This window comes from Drosophila eugracilis, unplaced genomic scaffold (genome assembly GCF_018153835.1).
Source record: "Drosophila eugracilis isolate 14026-0451.02 unplaced genomic scaffold, ASM1815383v1 contig_1897, whole genome shotgun sequence".
Lineage (NCBI taxonomy): Eukaryota > Metazoa > Arthropoda > Insecta > Diptera > Drosophilidae > Drosophila > Drosophila eugracilis.
In genome coordinates, this window is record NW_024572751.1 from 1,267,177 (window position 1) to 1,287,389 (window position 20,213).

At 42.1% G+C, this 20,213-nt stretch overlaps 6 protein-coding genes and 1 long non-coding RNA gene across 8 annotated transcripts in view; 3 read left to right on the forward strand and 4 right to left on the reverse strand.

The window, feature by feature from the left end:
* The window catches only part of LOC108115378 (ras-like protein family member 10B), a 37,319-nt gene extending 32,468 nt beyond the window's left edge, over nucleotides 1-4,851 (forward strand). Inside the window, 4 exon segments of the mRNA XM_017226814.2 lie at nucleotides 1,156-1,269; nucleotides 1,328-1,441; nucleotides 1,859-1,926; nucleotides 2,012-4,851. Of these exon segments, the coding sequence (XP_017082303.1) occupies nucleotides 1,156-1,269; nucleotides 1,328-1,441; nucleotides 1,859-1,926; nucleotides 2,012-2,171 (456 nt within the window). The 3' untranslated portion in view covers nucleotides 2,172-4,851.
* Nucleotides 4,852-5,371: 520 nt separating this feature from the next.
* On the reverse strand, nucleotides 5,372-11,222 carry LOC108115302 (eukaryotic translation initiation factor 2-alpha kinase). 2 transcript variants are annotated; one of them, XM_017226699.2, is made up of 4 exons: nucleotides 10,672-11,222; nucleotides 8,481-9,216; nucleotides 7,260-8,414; nucleotides 5,372-7,183 (listed from the first exon to the last, which is right to left on the reverse strand). In XM_017226699.2, exons 1-4 carry the CDS (start codon nucleotides 10,893-10,895, stop codon nucleotides 5,822-5,824), a joined length of 3,477 nt encoding a protein of 1,158 aa, XP_017082188.1. In that variant the 5' UTR covers nucleotides 10,896-11,222; the 3' UTR covers nucleotides 5,372-5,821. The 2 variants fall into 2 exon arrangements, with proteins under 2 accessions (XP_017082188.1, XP_017082189.1); XM_017226700.1 differs by lacking the exon at nucleotides 10,672-11,222 and adding an exon at nucleotides 10,203-10,627.
* Nucleotides 11,223-11,962: 740 nt separating this feature from the next.
* LOC108115306 (60S ribosomal protein L35a) lies at nucleotides 11,963-13,633 on the reverse strand. Its single transcript, XM_017226704.2, has 5 exons — nucleotides 13,580-13,633; nucleotides 13,492-13,520; nucleotides 12,710-12,938; nucleotides 12,209-12,436; nucleotides 11,963-12,146 (listed from the first exon to the last, which is right to left on the reverse strand). Exons 3-5 carry the CDS (start codon nucleotides 12,929-12,931, stop codon nucleotides 12,123-12,125), a joined length of 474 nt encoding a protein of 157 aa, XP_017082193.1. The 5' UTR covers nucleotides 12,932-12,938; nucleotides 13,492-13,520; nucleotides 13,580-13,633; the 3' UTR covers nucleotides 11,963-12,122.
* A 1,313-nt stretch (nucleotides 13,634-14,946) lies between these two features.
* Nucleotides 14,947-16,708, forward strand: LOC108115303 (polymerase delta-interacting protein 2). Its single transcript, XM_017226701.2, has 4 exons — nucleotides 14,947-15,313; nucleotides 15,367-15,799; nucleotides 15,858-16,199; nucleotides 16,254-16,708. Exons 1-4 carry the CDS (start codon nucleotides 15,204-15,206, stop codon nucleotides 16,605-16,607), a joined length of 1,239 nt encoding a protein of 412 aa, XP_017082190.1. The 5' UTR covers nucleotides 14,947-15,203; the 3' UTR covers nucleotides 16,608-16,708.
* Nucleotides 16,605-17,803, reverse strand: LOC108115305 (39S ribosomal protein L44, mitochondrial). Its single transcript, XM_017226703.1, has 2 exons — nucleotides 17,680-17,803; nucleotides 16,605-17,630 (listed from the first exon to the last, which is right to left on the reverse strand). Exons 1-2 carry the CDS (start codon nucleotides 17,744-17,746, stop codon nucleotides 16,729-16,731), a joined length of 969 nt encoding a protein of 322 aa, XP_017082192.1. The 5' UTR covers nucleotides 17,747-17,803; the 3' UTR covers nucleotides 16,605-16,728.
* A 379-nt stretch (nucleotides 17,804-18,182) lies between these two features.
* On the forward strand, nucleotides 18,183-20,139 carry LOC108115304 (SWI/SNF-related matrix-associated actin-dependent regulator of chromatin subfamily B member 1). Its single transcript, XM_017226702.2, has 2 exons — nucleotides 18,183-18,595; nucleotides 19,204-20,139. The coding sequence occupies exons 1-2, from the start codon at nucleotides 18,324-18,326 to the stop codon at nucleotides 20,042-20,044; spliced, it is 1,113 nt and encodes a 370-aa protein (XP_017082191.1). The 5' UTR covers nucleotides 18,183-18,323; the 3' UTR covers nucleotides 20,045-20,139.
* Nucleotides 18,545-19,197, reverse strand: LOC108115307. The gene is made up of 3 exons (XR_001772792.1): nucleotides 18,913-19,197; nucleotides 18,701-18,771; nucleotides 18,545-18,646 (listed from the first exon to the last, which is right to left on the reverse strand). It is a non-coding gene; the product is annotated as an uncharacterized LOC108115307 (long non-coding RNA).
* Nucleotides 20,140-20,213: the final 74 nt, after the last annotated feature.

Here is a 20,213-nt window from a genome sequence, read left to right on the forward strand (position 1 = left end):
CTAATTTAGACGGTGGAGGAGTGTTTTTAAAATAATCCGCATATAGACAGAAATTACTTAGCACTCAAATGATATATAAAAATGTTCTTTAAAAGTGTTCAATAAAATTGTAGGTTAGGAATTATTTTTTTCTTTATTTGCCCCTCGATGTTGTCTTGGCAACACAGTTTACTGCACTAATTGAGCAACAATTAATTACTGACAACGCTCGCCACAGCCACCGTAAATGCATCAACTGCTGTCCATTATCCTGAAGTGTAACTGCCATGGTCTACGGCCATTGTGGGAGCAGCTTTGTCCCTTGAATGTCTACAGCGACAACAAAGTTTCAGCAGCATTTAATAAATGGGGAATGGAAATTCAGCTCACGGGAAGGCGGGTGAATAAGTGAATCCTATTACTGATGCAGCAGTGAGCTCGAGCAAATAATGCGACTACTGTGGGCAGTAAAGATTGCTCCACCCGCAAGAGTGGTCAACTAAGTCCTAAATAAATAAAATGAGGATGGCGAAGGGAAAGCTGAATTTCAGTACAGTTTGCAGCTTGCTCTAGACAAATTCTCAGACTCTCAAACTAAAGTGGTTGAATTAATGACTGAACTTTGCTAAATTTCAATCCCAGAAACTTTAAAATTCGTTCAGTGGCATACCTTTTGATCTGAAAGAGAAACATTTGTTAAATTATATCAGAAATGTCTTTCAAATTGACATTCTCACATTGTTTCTAAAACTGATTAAAATCAATTCAGCAGCTTATTTGTTGCTTCAATTGATTGAATGTAATCCAACCTAAAATCCAATCAAAATATGCGCATCGGAGACAACAGCATTTACCCTGCTGTGATGGAACAAAGGCGATGATGACCCATGAACAATAACACTATGTAGGCGACAGATTTGCACATCGAAATAAAGAACAAGAACATTTCCATATTTATGCCATATTCCAGTTGAGAACCGCCATTAAACGCCATAAACTCTTTTCCGTTTCCATATTTGCTTTTCATACTCATGCCAAAATAATGCGATACGAAAACACAACTCAACCGACCGTGTGGACATATGTGGGTGTTTGTTTGTTTGTTTAACTGTTTGTTTGCGGAAATATGCTGATGAAAAACAAACACTCGACCAATTGGCATGGCAATCCCGCCAGAAGCGATTTCCGGCTGACAACTTCGCCGAATGGAACAACGGACATCCGCTGGGGCTGCGAACGGTGCACGCCTATGTCTTAGTCTACGACATGGGAAATTTGGAAACCTTTCAGGTGAGATCCGCCATTTGATCGATCTTATAAGACCGACTTAGCCCCCACTCAATTCCAGTACTGCCGCTCGATGAGAGATCAAATCTTGGACAGTTTCAGTCATCGTGATTTTAGCATAATTGTGGTCGGCAATAAATTTGACAATGTGACTGAGGCGCAGGCCAACTCGCAGGTGAGTGCATCTCTCTCTCTCTTTACCAATTTTTTTAAAATGAAATACAAATGATATATTTAGGTAGAAAGAAATTATTAAGATTAAAATCTTGCCCTAAAAAGTTCAAAAAGCAAATCTCTTACTCCAAAAAAGTCCGGAAAAAGTTTTAAATTTACAGAGTAACTGGAGATAAGCCGAATTCGAATTTAGTTGAGGAGAGTTAAGAAGGCAACTAAAGTCGGTTCGGGTTGAAGGTGTATATAGGCAATGTGTTAATTCTTATGCAAGGGAACAGAAACTATAGACTAGTTAAGCCGAAAGAACGATGAGCTAGGCCATTCATAGCCCGCAGTTATTAGTATTCAGCAGATTTTCACTCAATATTGAATCTTTTCTATTATCGCAAATCCACACATTCTGGCGGCGGCCTGGCAGGAGCTCAAGGATATTTCCACGCTGGTGCGCAAACATTGGCGCTGCGGCTACGTCGAGTGCTCGGCGCAGTGAGTAATCAATAGACCATCTGTCATGCGAGATGTATGCCTGAGGACTAACAGGGGGCTTCCCATCTTTTGGGGTCTTCCGCAGATATAACTACAAAATCGGCGACGTTTTCCGTGAGCTGATGGGCTGCACCAGCACGGGAGGAGGAGGTGGCGCCGGCGGTGGCGTGCCCGGGGTCGGTGGCCTGGTTGGCACTGAGTACTCACAATCAACTAGGAATAAAGGACGCTGTACAATACTTTAGCAAATGTTGCATAAGTTTTTTAAGCAAACGCTCTGATCTGGCGCATTATATCCGAGTGAATTCTTTGCGACAAGCAGCTGCTGCAGCTGGGACAAGGTGGCGTATACGCAATTTCCATGGAGGACACACAAAAACGACATTGTTGCCCCTTGCCAATGCTTGCTGATGCATATTTTAACATATATTTTTAGTGGCCACACTCTGTACTCCCGAGTCCCCACCACCCCCTTTGCCATTATTACTACATTTTTCTGGCTGCTTTTATGGGCGCTTTCTGCTGTGCTCATTTAAATGGCAGTGGGACCGCCGAACAGAGGATACGTTTGGCCAGCGGCAAAGGCACCCAGATTCCGATCCTTGCTAACAACTTTTGAACGTCCGCATTTGCAATTCAATGCTGTAAGCTGGCAGGAAGTGTAGTTGCCATGAATATGCAGCGATATCCGCAAAGTGCAGCAACAATTGCCGGCGAGAAAGTTTTATTCTTTGCGGTTATTATTATTGACGTTGTGGTTATTATTTCTGTCGTGGAACGTAAATAGGCAATTAATCCCACCATAATTTACAATACACTTTATGTACGAACGAATAACCTTGTTATCGAAACAACCCGAAATCGTTTAGGTACTTAAGTAGTCATCCTAAGCTATACACATAAATTAAACATACTTTAACGTTGTGATCATTTCAAGAATTAGTTCTTAAGGCACAAAACAGACAGAACGTCAGTTCATGTCAAGTAAAGTCAAGTCTCCGAAACTGAATTACCAGAAATACTTAGTACTAAGACAAAATACGAAATAAGAGCAATTTAAAAAATAGCCATACGTATTAAGGAAAGCGACCGATGGTGGTAAAATCAAAGAGTTACAATCACTCCATCAAAATCCCCAATAGGTTTGCTGCACATCCGTGAAATTGTACACCCTTCAGAGGGCATTTTCATAAGCGGCACGTTTTGTTCATGCAATCTAAAATCAAATCAATGCAATAGAATTTAAATCAATTATCGTGTTTATAAAATATTAAAAAACCAAGTAAGTTATTCATTTTTGTCGTGAAGCAGTCGTGATCAAGAAGCCTTAAGAACCCAGAAGCAAATATTTCATAGTAAACCTTAGATTTAACTACCAAATACAACTTGATTGAAGCGCACAAAGAACGACGATTGTGTTATTATCGCATACTCTAAATTGTTAGACCCTAGGTTAAAGGTCAAATCAAATACCGAACTAGCCGATCTCTTAACACTGCTCTTACCACTATTAATCGACAAGTTAGTTAAATTATGTGCTTATCCACGAAACACATACATACCATACCGATCTCTTTCTTTACCTCAACAACTCAAACTACTCAAACTCAAAAGAAAAGCAATCAAGGCTGACTTTGTACATAGAGATTTCAAAGGAAGAACTTTTCGAAAAGCCATGGAAACCGACTTTTACAGCAATATAAGTAAGCTCTAACTGATATTCAAGGTAAATAACTGGGCGCACTGCCAAAAATTGGTTCCACTCCCAGTTGAGTGTTCGGCTAAGATAATAGTTAATAAATAGTTAAGATAACAAATAAATTCAAAACAATTTTTTGAAATTATTTCAAGGTTAACCAATGCAAAATCGATAATAATACCAGAAGTAATATACCATTATTGTTATTAAATATATTTAAATATGAATTAAATATATATTTGGCGGCTTTGATAAAGGACATATACCATTAAAAAACATTAATGATATATATCAGCTTACTTTGCTTACTTGTTCAACTGATCCAAACCGGGAGTTTTGAGGACTCGCAGCTATCACCTATCACACGTCACCGAACTGATCCCAACTTGAGAAATGTGTTCACAACATGTTACTTTCCAAACTGAAACAACCCATTGTACACTTGCAATAACCTCCTCGCAAGTAAGCAACTGAAAGCCCTATAATAGACATATTTATATGAAACATAACTATATATACACATATAAAAATATAACGATAATGTAACGAGTTTGGTTCGAGTTTTTGCCTTTAATTTTCAACTTTACGGATTCGTCAAAATGGCTGTTAATTTTTGGGAAATAAAGATGCTAATGCAGAACAGTTGAAGGGAATTAAACAAAAATATAATAAACGCAAGAAGGACAATTGTTTAATTATTTACACTTAAGCAACGCGTTGCCTGCGACAGTTTGTAATAGAGGAGAAGAAGAATATATGAGTAGCGAGATAGCAATTAAAGCCTAAAAATTAAAATATGTATTAACAAATCAAATGCTTCAGCCGCTTGTTGTTTGCTCAAACCAGTCAAACGTAATTAATTTTAAGTGAAAGCCGCTACATTTAGATAAGTATTACAAAAGTGCATAGGGCGCTCATGATCTCTGTTATTTTTTTTATAATAAAAGGCATGACGCAAATGCAAGTAGAAACAAATTGTTATTGTGACAGGAGCTAGCCACAGATTAGCAAGAGACACGCACCGAAACTAAATGTTAAGCAATTTAATATTAAATGTCGGCCGAAAACGGAAGCAAACAAATTGTACTTAGTGTAGTATGCACTACGGGCATGAGTATGGTGAATATGGTGAATATTCCACAAACCGTTAGAAAAGTAGAGAACGTTTTTGAAAAATGCGCAACAGTCGCAAATAAAAACAAAATAAAGTGATATATAAAATTGAATTTCGCTGTTAATTTAATTATTTTGGTGTCTGAACATTTGATTCAGGCAAAAATAAAAGGATTTGTTAGAAGCATTAAGTGGAAGTCATGGAATTAAAAAATTTTAATTGTGGAATGCTTTAGTTAAAATATATATGTAGTTCTTTATAAAGACAATTTTTGTTTTGTATAATTTGTTTTGAAAATACTTAGATATTTATTATGTTGAAATTCTATACTTCTTAGCAAAATTCGTATTGTTTAAAAATGTATACATATATACATATATTATTCAAATTTAACGGGTATCCAACCAGTTATTTTACAGCTACTTACTAAGATCAGGTTTAACACAAAAACTTTATATTTAGGCCTATTTTCTGCCTAAGATGTGTGTTTCAATAATAATAATTATTAGATGATGAGGAATCAAGTTCAGTGCATCACACATCCCAGGCCTTTATATGGCAATAGCTTCGAGACGATTAGTCACAGCCATTATTCTTACCATTATCTCTAGCAATTAGAAAATATTTTCGTCTTTATTTTTGACATTTTTATTTTATTTCTTATCGCCTACGACTAAAAACAAACTCTAATGTTGGTTGGGCGGCTACATAGGTATAAACAAACTAAGACAAACAATTTTGCATCGTAGGACATCGATAGCTATCGACTGTTTTTGGAGTACATCTTTATGTATGTATCAGCATAATTCCTAAAGTTAAGTCTTAAAAACATAAGGATATTTTTTGTTGGTATTTTGCGACGCGCAAGGTTAAAAAATAATCGTAATACGAAACTTATAGAATCTAATTTGCCCTTAAATGAATCTTCGGCATTTCCGTACCGAGGTCAGCGAATGAGGCATAGCCAGGCGAGGAATAACGTGTAGCAGTAGGGATGGCTTACAAACGAAATGCTAACTGATGACTAAACTTGGCGCTGACTGAATGGGTATTCAAGCCCATGCTCTCTATGGTCTGGTCTATCACTGATGCTGCTCACTGGAGCTGCTGAAAGTGCGGCTGCGACTCAGGCGCCTGGCCCGCTCTGCCAATGCAGCCTGCTCACTCCGTCCGTCCGACAGATGTTGAGGGAGCTGTAGGATACTATGTAGCTGGCTTTTCAGCTGCTTGGTCTGCGGTCGCTCCTCCGGATGGGTGGATAGCATCTGCTTGAGTAAATCGTACTGCTGCGGGTAATCGATAGCGAAATCCTTAGGATACTGGCCATCCCGCAGACTGCGCAGCGTTTTGATTCGCTCCATTTCGGTGCAAAAGTATACATGCAGCTCAAAAAATATCAGTCCCAGCGAGTAGATATCAACCTTGTAGTCGTAGTGCTGACCTAAAAGCTGCTCCGGCGACATATACAAATGGGTGCCCACCTGCTGGGTGTGACGGGCACAAGAGGGCAGGCCACTCTGATCCCCGCACTTGGCAACCAGGTTGGGAATATCTGCCATATCAGTGACCAGCCCAAAGTCTCCAATCTTGATTTGCCCATCTTGCGAAAAGAATATATTGCTCGGCTTGAGGTCTCGATGAATCAGACCCTTCAAGTGCACATAGTCGACGGCATCAACGATCTGGTGGAAGATGTCAGCAATGTGGGCAGACCTAGCTTCCGATCGATTGTCCCTTAGCCAGTCACGCAGACTCTCCTTCCGGCAAAGCTGCATCTGGATGTACAGGTAAACTTTGCTGGGCTTGGCCACCACTCCGTTTTGTATAGAGGCACTCGGAGGCGTCGCATGGCTTACGTTGTGGTTGTTATTATGGTTCTGGGCAAGCGCCAAGGTAAGTGGCTTCCTTCGAACTTTATTATCGTCCTCAGCATCATCACTGCCATTGCTCTTGGGGCGCACAGATTCGATTTGGAAGGAGTTGGATACTAGCTGGTGCTGTGAGTAGTTTATGTTCTTTAGGTCGAACGAGGCCGAATGAATGTCGATAGATACGGAGCTGCGGTGCTGTCTTCTACTGTCCTCCTGCACCTCTACGTCCTCATCGTCATCATCTTCATCCTCTCCTCCTCTTAAAGCAGCCGATTGCGACTCGCTGCGGAACTCAATGAGTGAATCGTCATCATCGTCATCATACTCCTCTCTAATGTTTCTTAGTGATGACTCGCCATGTCCATGAAAATCATGGCTGCAAGCAGTGCTGTTAGCTGCATCTGAGACCCAGGACAAGAGCTGCTGGTGGCGTTTCTCCTGCAATTGTTCTGCCAACGAGGGCATTGTACTATCATCAGGCGTCTCTATTTGGATGGAAGTGGACAGTTCATGGGCAAGCAACTTGCGATCCTCTTCTTCCTGCCAACCTGTTGGCGGAGTTTCGGTCCAAGACTAGAAGATGAAACCAAACCAAAATTTTAGATACCTTTCGTCTGGTAATTAATTTTTGTCAAATATAACTACTTACATGGAAGTAGCGCACGATGTTATGATGCTCGCAACTGGCCAATGTTCGGGCCTCGCGAAGGACACGCTGCCTTGAGGATTCTTTATATGGTAGCGTTATACGCTTAATGGCGTATCGGTTTTCATCCAGTTTATTCTTGGCTTCAAAGACCACTCCAAAACCACCGCGACCGAGACACTGCATCAGCTCGAAGTCCGACTGAAAGCGCGATGTGTAATGCTCCCCTGAATGCGTGGTGGACTCAGAAATAGTGCGCTGGCTTCCCCGGCCCGAAGGGAAGCTAAAACGGTTTCCGGGGCGCTGCATCGGAACTACGGGACCCAGTAGGGCCTGTGTGGATGCTTCGGTGGCCTCGATAGCCGTTTGTACTGGTACATGACGCTCAATGACCAGGTACTCCCGCTCCACGCGTTGATTTCGCTGTCCCATAAATATATTGAGGATAACAGCAGAGGTAAATGCGATGACCACTATCTCCTTCCACCAAAACCACAGGGACAGTATCACCACCTTCACAGGGGCGTCAATGTCGTCTAGACTAAAGCCCAAATCATCGTTGATGCTATGATTGCCAGAAGTTCCCTCAGATGTGGTATTGCTAGGAGGCGTTGGAGCATTGATTGCGGGAAGGCCACTAGGTGTATTTTGTGGGTCGCACTCTGATGGACCCTCCAGTTCGCCGGTGGTATAGAAGTAAAAGCCATTTCCATTTACGAACTCTGACGCATTCAACACGGACTGCGCAGCTACAGCAGAGTTTTGGTCATCATAGGGCACCAATTCACCTCCTTGGGGACTCGTTTCCTCAGAAATCAACTCAGGATCCTCTAGATCTTTACGAAAGATGACCAGAGAGTTGCTGCTGGCAGCTATTGGCTTCCATGGGATCTTGGGCATTAGACTGGTGTCACCTGTAAGCTGCTGATAAACCTTTGTCTGGTCCATTATCTCCTGTCGTAAACGAATAGACTCCTGTATATATAACTGTTTATCGTACATTCCCAAGTAAATGGACGGTGGTCTCTGTGGCGTTTCTGGGAGTTCCTCGCTCTCCTGGTCATTGTCCCAGATCCACTGGGACGAGCTAAACAAATCAATAGGCTTCAGCTCGTCGGCTGCATTCGTATTCCAGGCACTGACAATTGGATGATCGAACTATGAAAGGGAAATAAAACAATGAGTAAATACAAATACAATAATATTAAAATAATCGTAAGTCACCTTGTACTTCCAGAGCATGGTCTGCGGGTCACTTTTGCTGAAGGCGCAAATGATTCCCTCAGGAACCACAACCTTAATATCTACGTCAAGTACAGCCATCTCCAGTTCATCGCGTGGCTGCTGTTGGCACTCGGAAGGACGCACCAGATCCAATTCATGCTGGCCAACGCTGAAGTTCCAACGCTCCATTCCAGTTCGGGATTCCACGGCTCGCACCGTCTGTGTCTGGCGACGCACTACGATAACGTCGTCAATGAGCGGATCATGGCCCACTATATAGCCGGCCTCGTCCCTTAGTTGATCACCGCCATCCTGCGGATCCTCCACTTCCGGCTCCCTAATAGTGTCGTCGATGGCAAGTCCATCCTCCGTGGAATTTACACATCCGTTTAGAGAGCATTCATACAGCAGCTGCCCTGTGCGAACGGAAACGCCATACGATCGAGTCTCCTTACCTCCGGAGATCACCAAATCGTCGCTAAACTTAGCACTCGAGCTAAGCAGATGCTCTGCAGTAATCGGAATGGGGTCAATGGAATCGCCGTCGAACTTGTATATGCCGCCGCTTAGCGATGGAATCATGCGCACAAACTGTCCATTATTGGTCAACTCAAGGCGGTGAATGCTAGACGAGATCAGCGGCCCGGGTCCGGTGGGCACGCTCCAGTGTAGTTTTCCGGACTTTGCTATGTCTAGGGCGCTCAGTCGTCCGTCAAGTGTGGTAATGTACAAGAGTCTGCGGGGATGGTAAACAGAGGAATAATTACTAAATTTGGGGAAATGTCTTAATATTATCAAAAAGGTTTTCTGATTTTTTATAGTATATTCAAGTTTACGGCTCTTCCTATTTTGTTATATATTTATAACTTTCGGACAACCATTTTTGTTAACTTTTTTATTGCAAAATATTGGAAAACTAAATTTGTCACCTAGTTTTCTAACTTAATCATGTTTATTTTAGTAGTTTTCAAAAATTTTCAAAAACAGGAATTTAAAAAAAAAAATATTTAGCTAGGAATAAGCAGAAATCTAAGAAATGTTGAAATATTTAATCTACCCTAATGCCAAAGCAGATTTTAACAATTGGAACATATTGAAAATCACGGCACCAAATATTAAATGAAACAAAAACAATTTCCCTTCTTGAAACAAAAAAATGTTATTTTTAAAAAAGTACAAGAACAAATTTTACTACATCTTATTTTTTTTTTTAATATTAGACAGAATGATAATGTACCGTCTTCTTATAGATCTCATTTTAGTTTAAGATCTTTCATGGGCTATCCCCAAATTTTATCAGTTTCTGACACGAATTTCGTCATCAGCTGCAAGGTGCATGGTGCAAGGATAAAGGCAGTCAGGAGAAAGGGTCACACTTGCTCTCTCAGCTGACTACGTAAAGCGGGTGAGGAAGGGGTCACACTCAGCTGTTTTCGCGCCAAGAAGCAAAAACAGACAGACAACAAGTGGCAGTTGGATCCACTTCATTTCCCCTATCGCCATCTCTCTCCATCACCCACCGAAGACCCGAAGATGGCGCCCTCCAAACGCGGGGATATAGCAAGCGAGAGGAGAATGGTGAAATTCGATGAAAACCTTAAGCAAACGCAAAGAAAGCAAAACAATTGAGGAAACCAGTTCGGATTGGCGTGCATAAATAAACATATCTCGACTGTCCCGCACAAACAAAAAAGGCAGTTAACAGTTTTGCAAATGACTCACCGCATGCTTGATAAGCGTCCACTGATTAGGGGTCTTTAAAGGTGGTTAAGGTTCGAACCGAGAGGGATCATATTATCAGATTAATCAAAAACTACGCGTAGAGCGGTAGCTTTTTTATTTCTTTGCTTTAATTAGGCACTTTGTGAAAGGTCGAACTAAATGGGATATCACTATGTGATCCGTCGGAAATTTAGGGTTGAACACAAACTGTATTCCATCTGCCCTAATAATAACAGTGTTCTCTTTGAATTTCTCGTTTTATCTGGATAAATAATCGCTAGTTTAATCAAATATTAACATGTTACTTTTAATATTTGCCTAGCTGCTGTCGTTTACCACTTGCACTGCGAATGTTCGAGAACATTATAAACATAACAGAAGGGTCACACACATAACGCACTATAATGCTTCTTCTTTATCCATTCGATACAAATATTCCTCACGATTTATTGAGTATGGTACCACCTACCTTCGACCGATCCGTCGTTCTTCCTGACCCATGCAGAGCGCGAGGGCAGGGGAACGGGATGCTTCCGCCGTCTGGAGTTCGGAATCCTCGTTCAGGTGCCCAGCTCTGACCTGAACGGGATCTATGGCCGCCAAGCCAGCCATGGTAAGCGCTATGAGATGGAGGAGACTCAGGTTTCGGCGCCGCTGCATGACGATGCCATCCAGGTGGTCCTGCATGCCCATCGAACGCGAAATTTTTATCTATAGCCGATCGGGGGCTCGGGGAACGAAATGGGAATGCAAGTCTTTAATTGGCTTGAAGTGACGTGTTGACCACTGTTGGTGGTCGGCGGGTGAACAGCGGCGGCAGTGGCTCCCGATAAGGTCGGCGCACATCTCCGCATCACTCTTTTACGCGCGCTGCAGGCAATTGCAATGTCACTATTTAATTGTCCTAAAATCGGTTAACTTAAGCTTGTTTTCCTTCTTAAGGAGCCGCAACACGCTGCAGATAGTACCAATTTTGATAGTACCAGGGTGGTGTGCAAGTGGTTCCGTCAATCGAACTGGTTCCTATGAAGTAGTTGGGATATCGGTGTAAAGACAGTTGAGAACCTGAACCGTGAATAGAAAGATATTTAAATATTCTGAACACATCCAATTTCAATCAGCAAGTGGGTCCTTTAATTAAAAGATCTGATATTTCAACTGGTTTCGCGATGTCGCGGAATCAAACATATACTAGTAAGAAGAATTGTCTGTATAGTAAAAATGAGTGTGCTTGTGATAAAAACTTACAAATATAATGTCGTTAATGCTTAAAGGATATTTTCGAATATTTGAAATAAAATGGCCATCTTATATTTAATAGATTGAAGCTTGCAGGCTTTAAAAATTAACACTATTTCTGACGCGAGAATTAGTATTGATAATATCGATACATCGATAGGTGGGTCATATTTTAAAATAAATTCAATTTTCTAGGCTTTCAATGCATTTAAACTGTCCGTTGTACGTTCATTTATTTCATATCAAAGGTACTTACAGAACTTCCATAATACTTCTGAATCTAAAGAAGTCCATCCAAGATCATATCAAAAACTTTTTTACACCGAAAAATATCTACGCTCTGAAATGGTGCAAATGCAGATTGTTTTTAAAAGTATACTGAGAGATCGTTTAGGAAATCTGAACTATTCTATGCAGACTTGTCTATAAATGCTGTAGTCCTTCCCTCCGTAGTTGAAAATACCACGAGTACGAAAACATGACCATAGACAGACTTCGTAAGTACTGACTTTTGAAGAAAATTAAGAGGTGATTAACTTTTAATCTCTCATTATATGCAGTTCCATATTTTTTCGCCATTAATGTGAAAACAGTTATGTTGTAATTAAATTTAAATTGTTTCATTTAATATAAAACGGATTTTTTACTCCTGCAGGTCAGTAACTTAAGTTGGATATTAACTTAAATCCTTGATGGGTACAGCATCTAAAAGAAAGTTAAAAATATGAAAACACTCGAATTGTAGGCTAAGTTGGGTTTACACTTACGATACGGATGCGGTGACCCATGGCATGACCGGGCAGGTTTCTGTTGAAACGGGCACGCACAGCTCCGGTGTTGCCGTGGATACGGGTAACCTTGCCCCAGACCGCACGGACACGGGTCTTGCGCTCAGGATGCTGAGGCACGCACTTCTTGGTCTCGGCCTTGTAGACATAGACGCAACGCTTGCCAACGTAGAAGGATCCGTGCTCTTTGCGGCGGGCGCCCTCAATCTGTATTAAAAAAATAAGTTAATGATTATTTTTATATTAATATATTTAACAATATAACGTCATAGATGTCTTGTCACTTTGTTAAAACATAAGCCCTAGTTTACAGGCTTTGATTATAGTTAAATTTAAACCAACATCTGCTTTGATTTTAAAAGCTGAGGATTATCACGCAATGTTGCTTATTGAATTTATATCAGAGTTATATCAGTTACAAAAGTTCTTTGACGCTTTACGCTTGTTTAAGAGTGTCGATGAACAGAAACAAGTTTTTACCTTAAGGATGGCCTGGTTCTCGTGCTGGTTCCTCAGACCACGCTTGTAGCCGGTGAAGACAGCCTTGGCAAACAGACGTCCATGTCGCTTGTATTTCTTGGCGGAAACCTTAGCCTCGGTGGCGGCGGGTTTCTCAGCCTTGGGTGCTTTGGCTGCCTTGGGTGTCTTCTGAGTCTTAGCGGCCTTAGGCGCAGCAGCGGTCTTGGCTTGTGTGTCGGCCATGGCTTAGCTGTAGATTAGAAAGGATAACTATTAGTAATGGCCACTATTGGTAATTAATAAGGCAGTTAACTAGTCACAGACTATTTATCTTTTTTCCACTAGGAAACTATTGTATTGTTAAAATTTACTTGTTATATTTATATTTTGTTGCGATTTCATTCATGAATTTTTTTTTATGAAAATCCCGCCAAAACTTCTCAAAGCTAGACAGTATTAAATATTAAAAAAGGTTCAATTGCTTTAGAATGTTTTGAAAAATACTATTGACGTGTAATAAGAAACATTTAATACACTGCTTTTATCACAATTGGAAACCACTGCAAATTTCTTATTGTGTACTACATAAAGAACAGATTGATGGCTTTTGAGCGGTTTTCAACTGACATCACAAACTTTGCAATAGAGATTGTCCTGAAGGAACTACTCAGACAAAAACAATCACAAAATAATACTGCCAGCATAATTTGGTGCACGTGGGCCAGATTATTTCAGGTTATTAAATGATTATTTGCTGGTTTTCCAGTGCGATGACTAGTTTTCCGGTTTCTGCGGAAACCCACCTTGTTGTTCGATGAATGAATTAACACCGCTGGAAATACAAATTAAATATTATTACAGGAAAAAAAGAAGCAAATTTATTTTACTTACTTCGCCGGAAACGAAAGCGAAAAGAAGGAAATAGTGTGGCTGCCACAAGACGCTACAAAAACGCGATCTGTTATTAAAACCAGCGTGCCGTTATTCAACAGTGTGCTGTTAGACGATTATACAAAATCAGTTGGCAGCGCTAAGGAATATTTGCATTATGAATTGACCGCGTTCTTCAAGAAATTTTTTTTTATCACAGAAGTTGAATTTCAAAGGAACTACAGTGAACCCACAGTTGACCATAAAAATAGTATATGTTAATCAACAGAACACGTTCTGAAATTCGTCCTCCATCGGTAAAGACCTTTAATTTTGCCCAATATAACTTAACTTCTTTTACACTTCAGTAATTCATTTTTTTTTAAGACCTTGATTGAAATATAGTATTCAACATCATGGTCATAGTTAATCATTTAATTTCAAGATTTCGTTGCCATGCTATTGAATTCTGTTTTAATTTACATATATACAAATTCCTTTTTATTTTTACATATGTAACGGCTTCGGCTTCAGACTCTAACGTTACTAGAGTACAAAGAGTTCAAAACCAGGGGTTGCGAATGATTGCAAATGCGTCTTGGTATGTCAGAAACGAAGCTCTTCCAAGTGATCTCTTTCCTTCTATCAGAGAACAGATAAAAAAGGCACTCGAGTCGGTACAACGATCGTCTTGCAACTCACACCAACCACTTTTAGCTTCTTCCCTGGCTAACACAAGACTTAAAAGACGTCTAAAGCGAAGGCACCCTTCTGATCTCTGTACTAGAGGACAACAAGTTCCTCGAGTTCTAAAACAGTAATTCAGACTTAGTAGCATTAATCTCTAGGTATCTAGCTATAAAAATTTGTTAACTTTCTTCTTGTGACGTATTCATGTTATTTGTTCAATTTAATATTATACCCAACGTATTATAGCCATTAAGTTGGCTGATCGACATTTAATAAATGTATTAAAAAAATGTAAAAATAAACATTTAAATCAGAATTTTAAAGTTTTAAGCTGCTTCCAATTAAAGAACTTTCAATGTTTTCTGTTTTAAAGATGCCATTTTAATTATTTGTTTACCAGATATACCACAATTACATTACATGTTCAAATTACAATTAGAGATGTAAAAGCTATTTCGTCAACGCAGCTTTGTTTACTATCGATTGAAAGACTTTATACAGGTAATTCAACCGTATATTCATTTAAAACAATTATAATTCTCCCATTATGTTTTCTAACAACAATTTTTGGAGTAGCCCCCAAACTGACGGCCGATGTGGCACAATAAAAAAGATACATATGTAGATAAGGTTTTTAAAATCAATCTACAAAATGATTTGCAACTAAACAGTTTACATAGAAAACTATCGCTAATCGAATGTAGTTATCGGCGACTTGGCGCAATCGCGTAGTGTTTTTTTTCAGTGCCGAAAACAATATCAAAATTTTCATAACAATGTTGAGATTTTAAAGACTGCTACAAAATTGTGAAGCACATGTACCCAGCTGAACATAACCGAACGTGAGAACCGATCGCCAGAAGAAGCCGCACAACGTTGCATAAATAGCGCAGCTCCCCCGTCAAAATTAAAGAGGCTCTCTTTGGGACTCTGAGCGAACTTTGGATGCGCCGCGATGGGCTTGCTGGTGCAAGTGTTCAAGTGGGATCAGCGATGGTGTCTGCTGCACAGGGTGGATATCCTGCTGCGACGGGGCATTAAGAAGCAGGCGGTATACCCGACCAAGTAAGTGGAGTCCTGAATCCTCGTGAACATTGCATAACGCACATTTTTTGCAGACTCGCTGAAGTGGGTCGACTGGTGGAGGCCCGCGACGACCGGTACGAGACCGGCCAACTTTTTTTACACCGCATCTTTGGCTACCGCGGCGTCATTCTTTTTCCATGGACAGCCCGTGTTTATGACCGGGATCTTCACAATCCCGGCAAGATCAGCGCCACCACGACGACAACGACAGGCAGTCCGAACCAACAGCACCGCACCAAAGAGTCTTCTCTCCGGGTGAAGGCCAATAACTCCGTTCCGCCGCCGGTGACAACCGCGCAGGGCGGTGATGCTCCTACCTCAGCCGCCTACCAGGCAGACGCTCCCGGTGAGGCCGAAAGCTCCACCAATGTAGGCACCGCCACGCAAGTGGATCCTAAGGAGGTTAAGGGCAAGGTGCAAACCTTTTACCAGGTGCTCATTGACACCCGCGACTGCCCGCATATTGTAAGATGAAATATGCTTTGACTTAATCATAACTAAAAAGGTATTTCTTGACTCGCAGCGCGCCCAGACCGAGGCGGTCACTTTCCTGGGCAACCAGGACTCCAATCGCAGCTTGTACGCCATCCCCGGGCTGGACTATGTGGCCCACGAGGACATTATGCCCTACAGCTCTAGTGAGAAGAGTCCGTTGCAGCACGAGTTGTTCGACAAGTTCCTCACGCACGCACCGGAGGCGGATCCGCCCTTCGTGGGGCAGGACACGCTGAAAGCGTGGCAGGAGAAAAACCATCCCTGGTTAGATATGAGCGATGTGCACAAGGAGACCACGGAGAACGTGCGTATTACAGTGATCCCCTTCTATATGGGTTGCCGTGAGACACCTGCTAGTTCGGTGTATTGGGTATGTTAGGAAGACTTAAATAATGGATCTTATCTAAATAGCCTTCTATTATAGTGGCGTTACTGCATCCGACTAGAAAACCTTGGAGAGCTAAGCGTGCAGCTGCGAGAGCGTCATTGGCGAATTTTTTCGCTGTCTGGAACCTTAGAGACGGTCCGTGGAAGGGGAGTGGTGGGCCAGGAGCCCATCCTCAGCCCTCGCTTGCCTGCTTTCCAGTACAGCAGCCATGTGAGCCTGCAGGCTCCCAGCGGTCATATGTGGGGCACCTTCCGCCTTGAGCGCGAGGATGGTTATTCATTCGATTGCAAGATTCCGCCTTTTTCGCTGGAAAGCAAGCCGGACGACCTGGGTCCGCCCACAACAGCTACGCCTAGCACCCACGATAAAAAGCGAGACGATAGCGACTAAGTGGCAGTTGTTAAGCCGTAGTTAAATGATTTTAAAACGCAAACTTCTCTGACAATGCATGCGTACATGTGTTTAGTGCAAATTACAATAATCAACTAGGACGCAGATCCCGTTTCGTTTCTCAACCCAGTCGTACGTTCTTAGCCTCTAGCTGTATGGAGAAGTCAAAGGGTCGTCGGTTGTCGTGGGTATCGAATATGCTCTGCAAAGCATCGATGGCCGCCGTTTCAGTGGCTGTTTTCAAGTCCTCTCCAAATCCCTTTCCCAGCAACTGCCGGTTAGCATAAATGCCCACCTGGTAGGCGGCCAGTACTGTGTTCTTGCCGCAATCTCCGAGCAGGCGAGGTTCTACTTCCCCCAGCTTTCGCTCTTTGCAAATATTATCGAGCAGCTGTAGTGGTTCCTGCGGTGTCCACACATCCAACAAATCTTTTTGATTCAGTTGAGTGCAGATGAAATCGCGGACAAAAAGGAAAGCCCTCTCAATACCACTGGAATCGGCCAGGGCTCCGATGACCGCCTGGAGAGATTGGGCCAGACTTTCGTTTGAGGGCGGATACTCTGTTGAGTTAATCAGATCTTTGGTGCCCAGATGGAAGGACACGCGAGCCAGGTTTTCAGTGCTGAGCAAAAAGCTGGTGATTGCCTGGAGTCCTTCTTTGGGTAACTTCGGAAGCTGGTGCTGCAAGAAGGCCTCCACGTAGGCTTTGGCGATATGCTGACCCTTCTCGACAAGATCGCTGTTGTCGAGCATCTGGAGGTCAGCCTCCTCAATGCCCAGCTGTCGTCGACGATCCTCCTCACGCCGAGCGAAGGATTTTTCTGTGAAGGCTCGCTGCAGCTGGGAAAGCTCGAAGGATTCGCCTAACCGCTTTCCAAAGGCGAACAGTTCAGAGCGCTGGTTCCACTCCACGAATCCGGAACGCGCCTCCGGTTTCTGCGGACCCAGTTTTTTCTGCCGGTGTGCGAGTTCACGTAACGTCGGCGAGACCCAGCGTTTGATATGGCGCCGGGCTTGCAGTCCTGAAATCACATTTTATTGACTGGAATTGGATGCGTTGGTAGCACATACCTGTGGTAGAGCTTTCTAGGGGCTTAGCACGACCCAAAACACCGGCCACACTGCGCAAAAAAGACATCTTTGGATCGATCTTAGAAATAATTAACGAATATTATTTTGCGCGTGGGATCCAGTGTTGAAAGGTATTTAAAAATTACGTTTAAGTGGTGGTAGGCTGGCTATCTTTTTTCTATACATCTTAATTTTCTGTTTAATATAAATATTTCTAAAAAAAAGTAATATTCTCAAAGTAAAATTGTCTTTTATTAGTTTACAAAATTTAAGCTCAGAATGGTTTAGTTCATATATTTTTTAACGTTATGTTGCACTTAATATCAGTTATCATTGTTTTACTGACTACTAGGTTAATGGTTTTTAAGTATAGAGAGAAATAGGTAAAATAAATTTCAAATCCGTTAGAGCTTTTAACTAATATAAAAACATTTAATTTGTTAGCTGTATAATAGTTGTCTTCAACTTGAGCGCAGCATCACTGCGTTGGTGTTAAAAGTGCGTTTTCCAACACTCCCGCGATAGACGCCTTGTATGTACTTGGCTGTGTTTGTGTATGCGACAGGAAAATTGAAGCTGGAAAATATTAACAAAAATCCTGCAGAGAATCGATTTAAAAACGCACGGAAGCAGACTGACACAACATGGCGCTGCAGACGTACGGGGACAAGCCGGTGGCCTTCCAGCTAGAGGAGGGCGGTGAATACTACTACGTGGGCTCTGAAGTGGGCAACTACATGCGGCATTTCCGCGGCATCCTTTACAAGAAGTATCCCGGGATGACCCGCATCGTCCTGTCCAACGAGGAGCGGAAGCGTCTGGCCGAGTCCGGTTTGAGTTCCCATATTTTGGCCAGTTCTGTCTCACTGCTCCGCGCTGTGGAGGTAGACGACATAATGGCCGGCAACGATGAAAAGTAAGTGTTCTAAGGTGTACTAATTTGGAATCAACGAAATGATGCTTAGTGCTGAAAGAAAACTATGTTGTTGATCTGATTGATTGTTGATCATTAAATAATTACATGTTACAACGAATCCTAATCCTCAATCCTAATATAAATTTTATAGGATCAAATGTTCGATACAAAGTATTCTATAATGAAATAATTTTTAAGAAATTTCAGGATATAAAAATGTATAAATTTTTGCTTAAAAATTTACACTAATAGTAAAAGGGGAAAGACATTAATTAACTTCTTGTTAACAAGACTTAATAGATTACAACCTGACTTACTTTACTATACGTATGTCCTCCTTTTTTCCCTTACTTTAACATTGTGACCGATACAAAACCAATGAATATCGATTAAATTTCATTAGTTTTGGTAAATCTCCATTCAATTCAGTCAAATGTCATTGGGAAAAGTAAGTTATACTTTGACACAACTTTAAATGATTTTCAAATTATAAACCTAATTGGCTTTTATATTTTACATCAACCAGATAGCTTGTAGCGGCCTTTTGGGGTCAAATATCCTACAAAATAATTATCTCACATTGTTTTAATCATGAAACTGCGTCACAGGTACCGCGCCGTCTCCGTAAACACCTCCGATACGCCCGTGCCGCGGGAGAGCAAGTCGAAAAAGCAACCGCAGTATGTGCCCACGATGCCCAACTCCAGCCACTTGGATGCAGTGCCGCAGGCTACGCCCATTAACCGCAACAGAGTGCACACGAAGAAAGTTCGCACATTCCCAATGTGTTTCGATGACACAGATCCCACGGCCAGCCTGGAAAATGCTGCACAGAAGGAGTGTCTGGTGCCCATTCGACTGGACATGGAGCTTGAAGGACAGAAACTTCGGGACACCTTCACGTGGAACAAGAACGAGAGCATGATAACGCCGGAGCAATTCGCGGAAGTTCTTTGCGACGACCTGGACTTAAATCCCCTTCCTTTTGTGCCGGCGATTGCGCAGGCCATCCGGCAACAGATCGAGGCCTTCCCCAACGATCCCCCCATCCTTGAGGAGAGCTGTGATCAGCGGGTGATTGTTAAACTAAATATTCACGTGGGCAACACCTCGCTAGTTGACCAGGTCGAGTGGGACATGTCCGAAAAGAACAACAACCCTGAGGAGTTTGCCATAAAGCTCTGTGCGGAATTGGGATTGGGCGGAGAATTCGTTACGGCTATTGCCTACAGCATTCGGGGTCAGTTATCCTGGCATTGTCGCACTTATGCCTTCAGCGAGGCTCCACTGTCGACGATTGATGTGCCCTTCCGGAATCCGAGCGATGCCGATGCGTGGGCACCATTCCTAGAGACGCTTACCGACGCCGAGATGGAAAAGAAGATCCGAGACCAAGACCGCAACACACGCCGAATGCGGCGACTGGCAAACACCACAACCGGCTGGTGATCTTCCGGCGATTCAGCAATATGTCACTAAAGTAATACCCTTCTAATAAGTACCATTATTCATCTCAAATAAAAGTGTGTCTGTCGATTTTAAAACCATCATCCTGCTACTATACGAGGTGTGTTCAAAAAGTAAGGTGACTCTTCAAATTTCGCGAATTTCAAATTTT

What these genes read in the sequence shown, in the direction of transcription:
- LOC108115306 (XM_017226704.2), bottom strand. Translation starts at nt 12,931, where the DNA reads ATGGCCGACACACAAGCCAAGACCGCTGCTGCGCCTAAGGCCGCTAAG. An exon ending in AGAACCAGGCCATCCTTAAG is followed by an intron (nt 12,437 to 12,709) that starts GTAAAAACTTGT and finishes TTTTTAATACAG; the next exon opens with ATTGAGGGCGCCCGCCGCAA. An exon ending in TGGGTCACCGCATCCGTATC is followed by an intron (nt 12,147 to 12,208) that starts GTAAGTGTAAAC and finishes ACTTTCTTTTAG; the next exon opens with ATGCTGTACCCATCAAGGAT.
- LOC108115303 (XM_017226701.2), top strand. Translation starts at nt 15,204, where the DNA reads ATGGGCTTGCTGGTGCAAGTGTTCAAGTGGGATCAGCGATGGTGTCTG. An exon ending in CAGGCGGTATACCCGACCAA is followed by an intron (nt 15,314 to 15,366) that starts GTAAGTGGAGTC and finishes CATTTTTTGCAG; the next exon opens with ACTCGCTGAAGTGGGTCGAC. An exon ending in CCCGCGACTGCCCGCATATT is followed by an intron (nt 15,800 to 15,857) that starts GTAAGATGAAAT and finishes CTTGACTCGCAG; the next exon opens with CGCGCCCAGACCGAGGCGGT.
- LOC108115302 (XM_017226699.2), bottom strand. Translation starts at nt 10,895, where the DNA reads ATGGGCATGCAGGACCACCTGGATGGCATCGTCATGCAGCGGCGCCGA. An exon ending in GAACGACGGATCGGTCGAAG is followed by an intron (nt 9,217 to 10,671) that starts GTAGGTGGTACC and finishes CCATCCCCGCAG; the next exon opens with ACTCTTGTACATTACCACAC. An exon ending in CCATGCTCTGGAAGTACAAG is followed by an intron (nt 8,415 to 8,480) that starts GTGACTTACGAT and finishes TCCCTTTCATAG; the next exon opens with TTCGATCATCCAATTGTCAG.
- LOC108115305 (XM_017226703.1), bottom strand. Translation starts at nt 17,746, where the DNA reads ATGTCTTTTTTGCGCAGTGTGGCCGGTGTTTTGGGTCGTGCTAAGCCC. An exon ending in CCTAGAAAGCTCTACCACAG is followed by an intron (nt 17,631 to 17,679) that starts GTATGTGCTACC and finishes ATGTGATTTCAG; the next exon opens with GACTGCAAGCCCGGCGCCAT.
- LOC108115304 (XM_017226702.2), top strand. Translation starts at nt 18,324, where the DNA reads ATGGCGCTGCAGACGTACGGGGACAAGCCGGTGGCCTTCCAGCTAGAG. An exon ending in ATGGCCGGCAACGATGAAAA is followed by an intron (nt 18,596 to 19,203) that starts GTAAGTGTTCTA and finishes ACTGCGTCACAG; the next exon opens with GTACCGCGCCGTCTCCGTAA.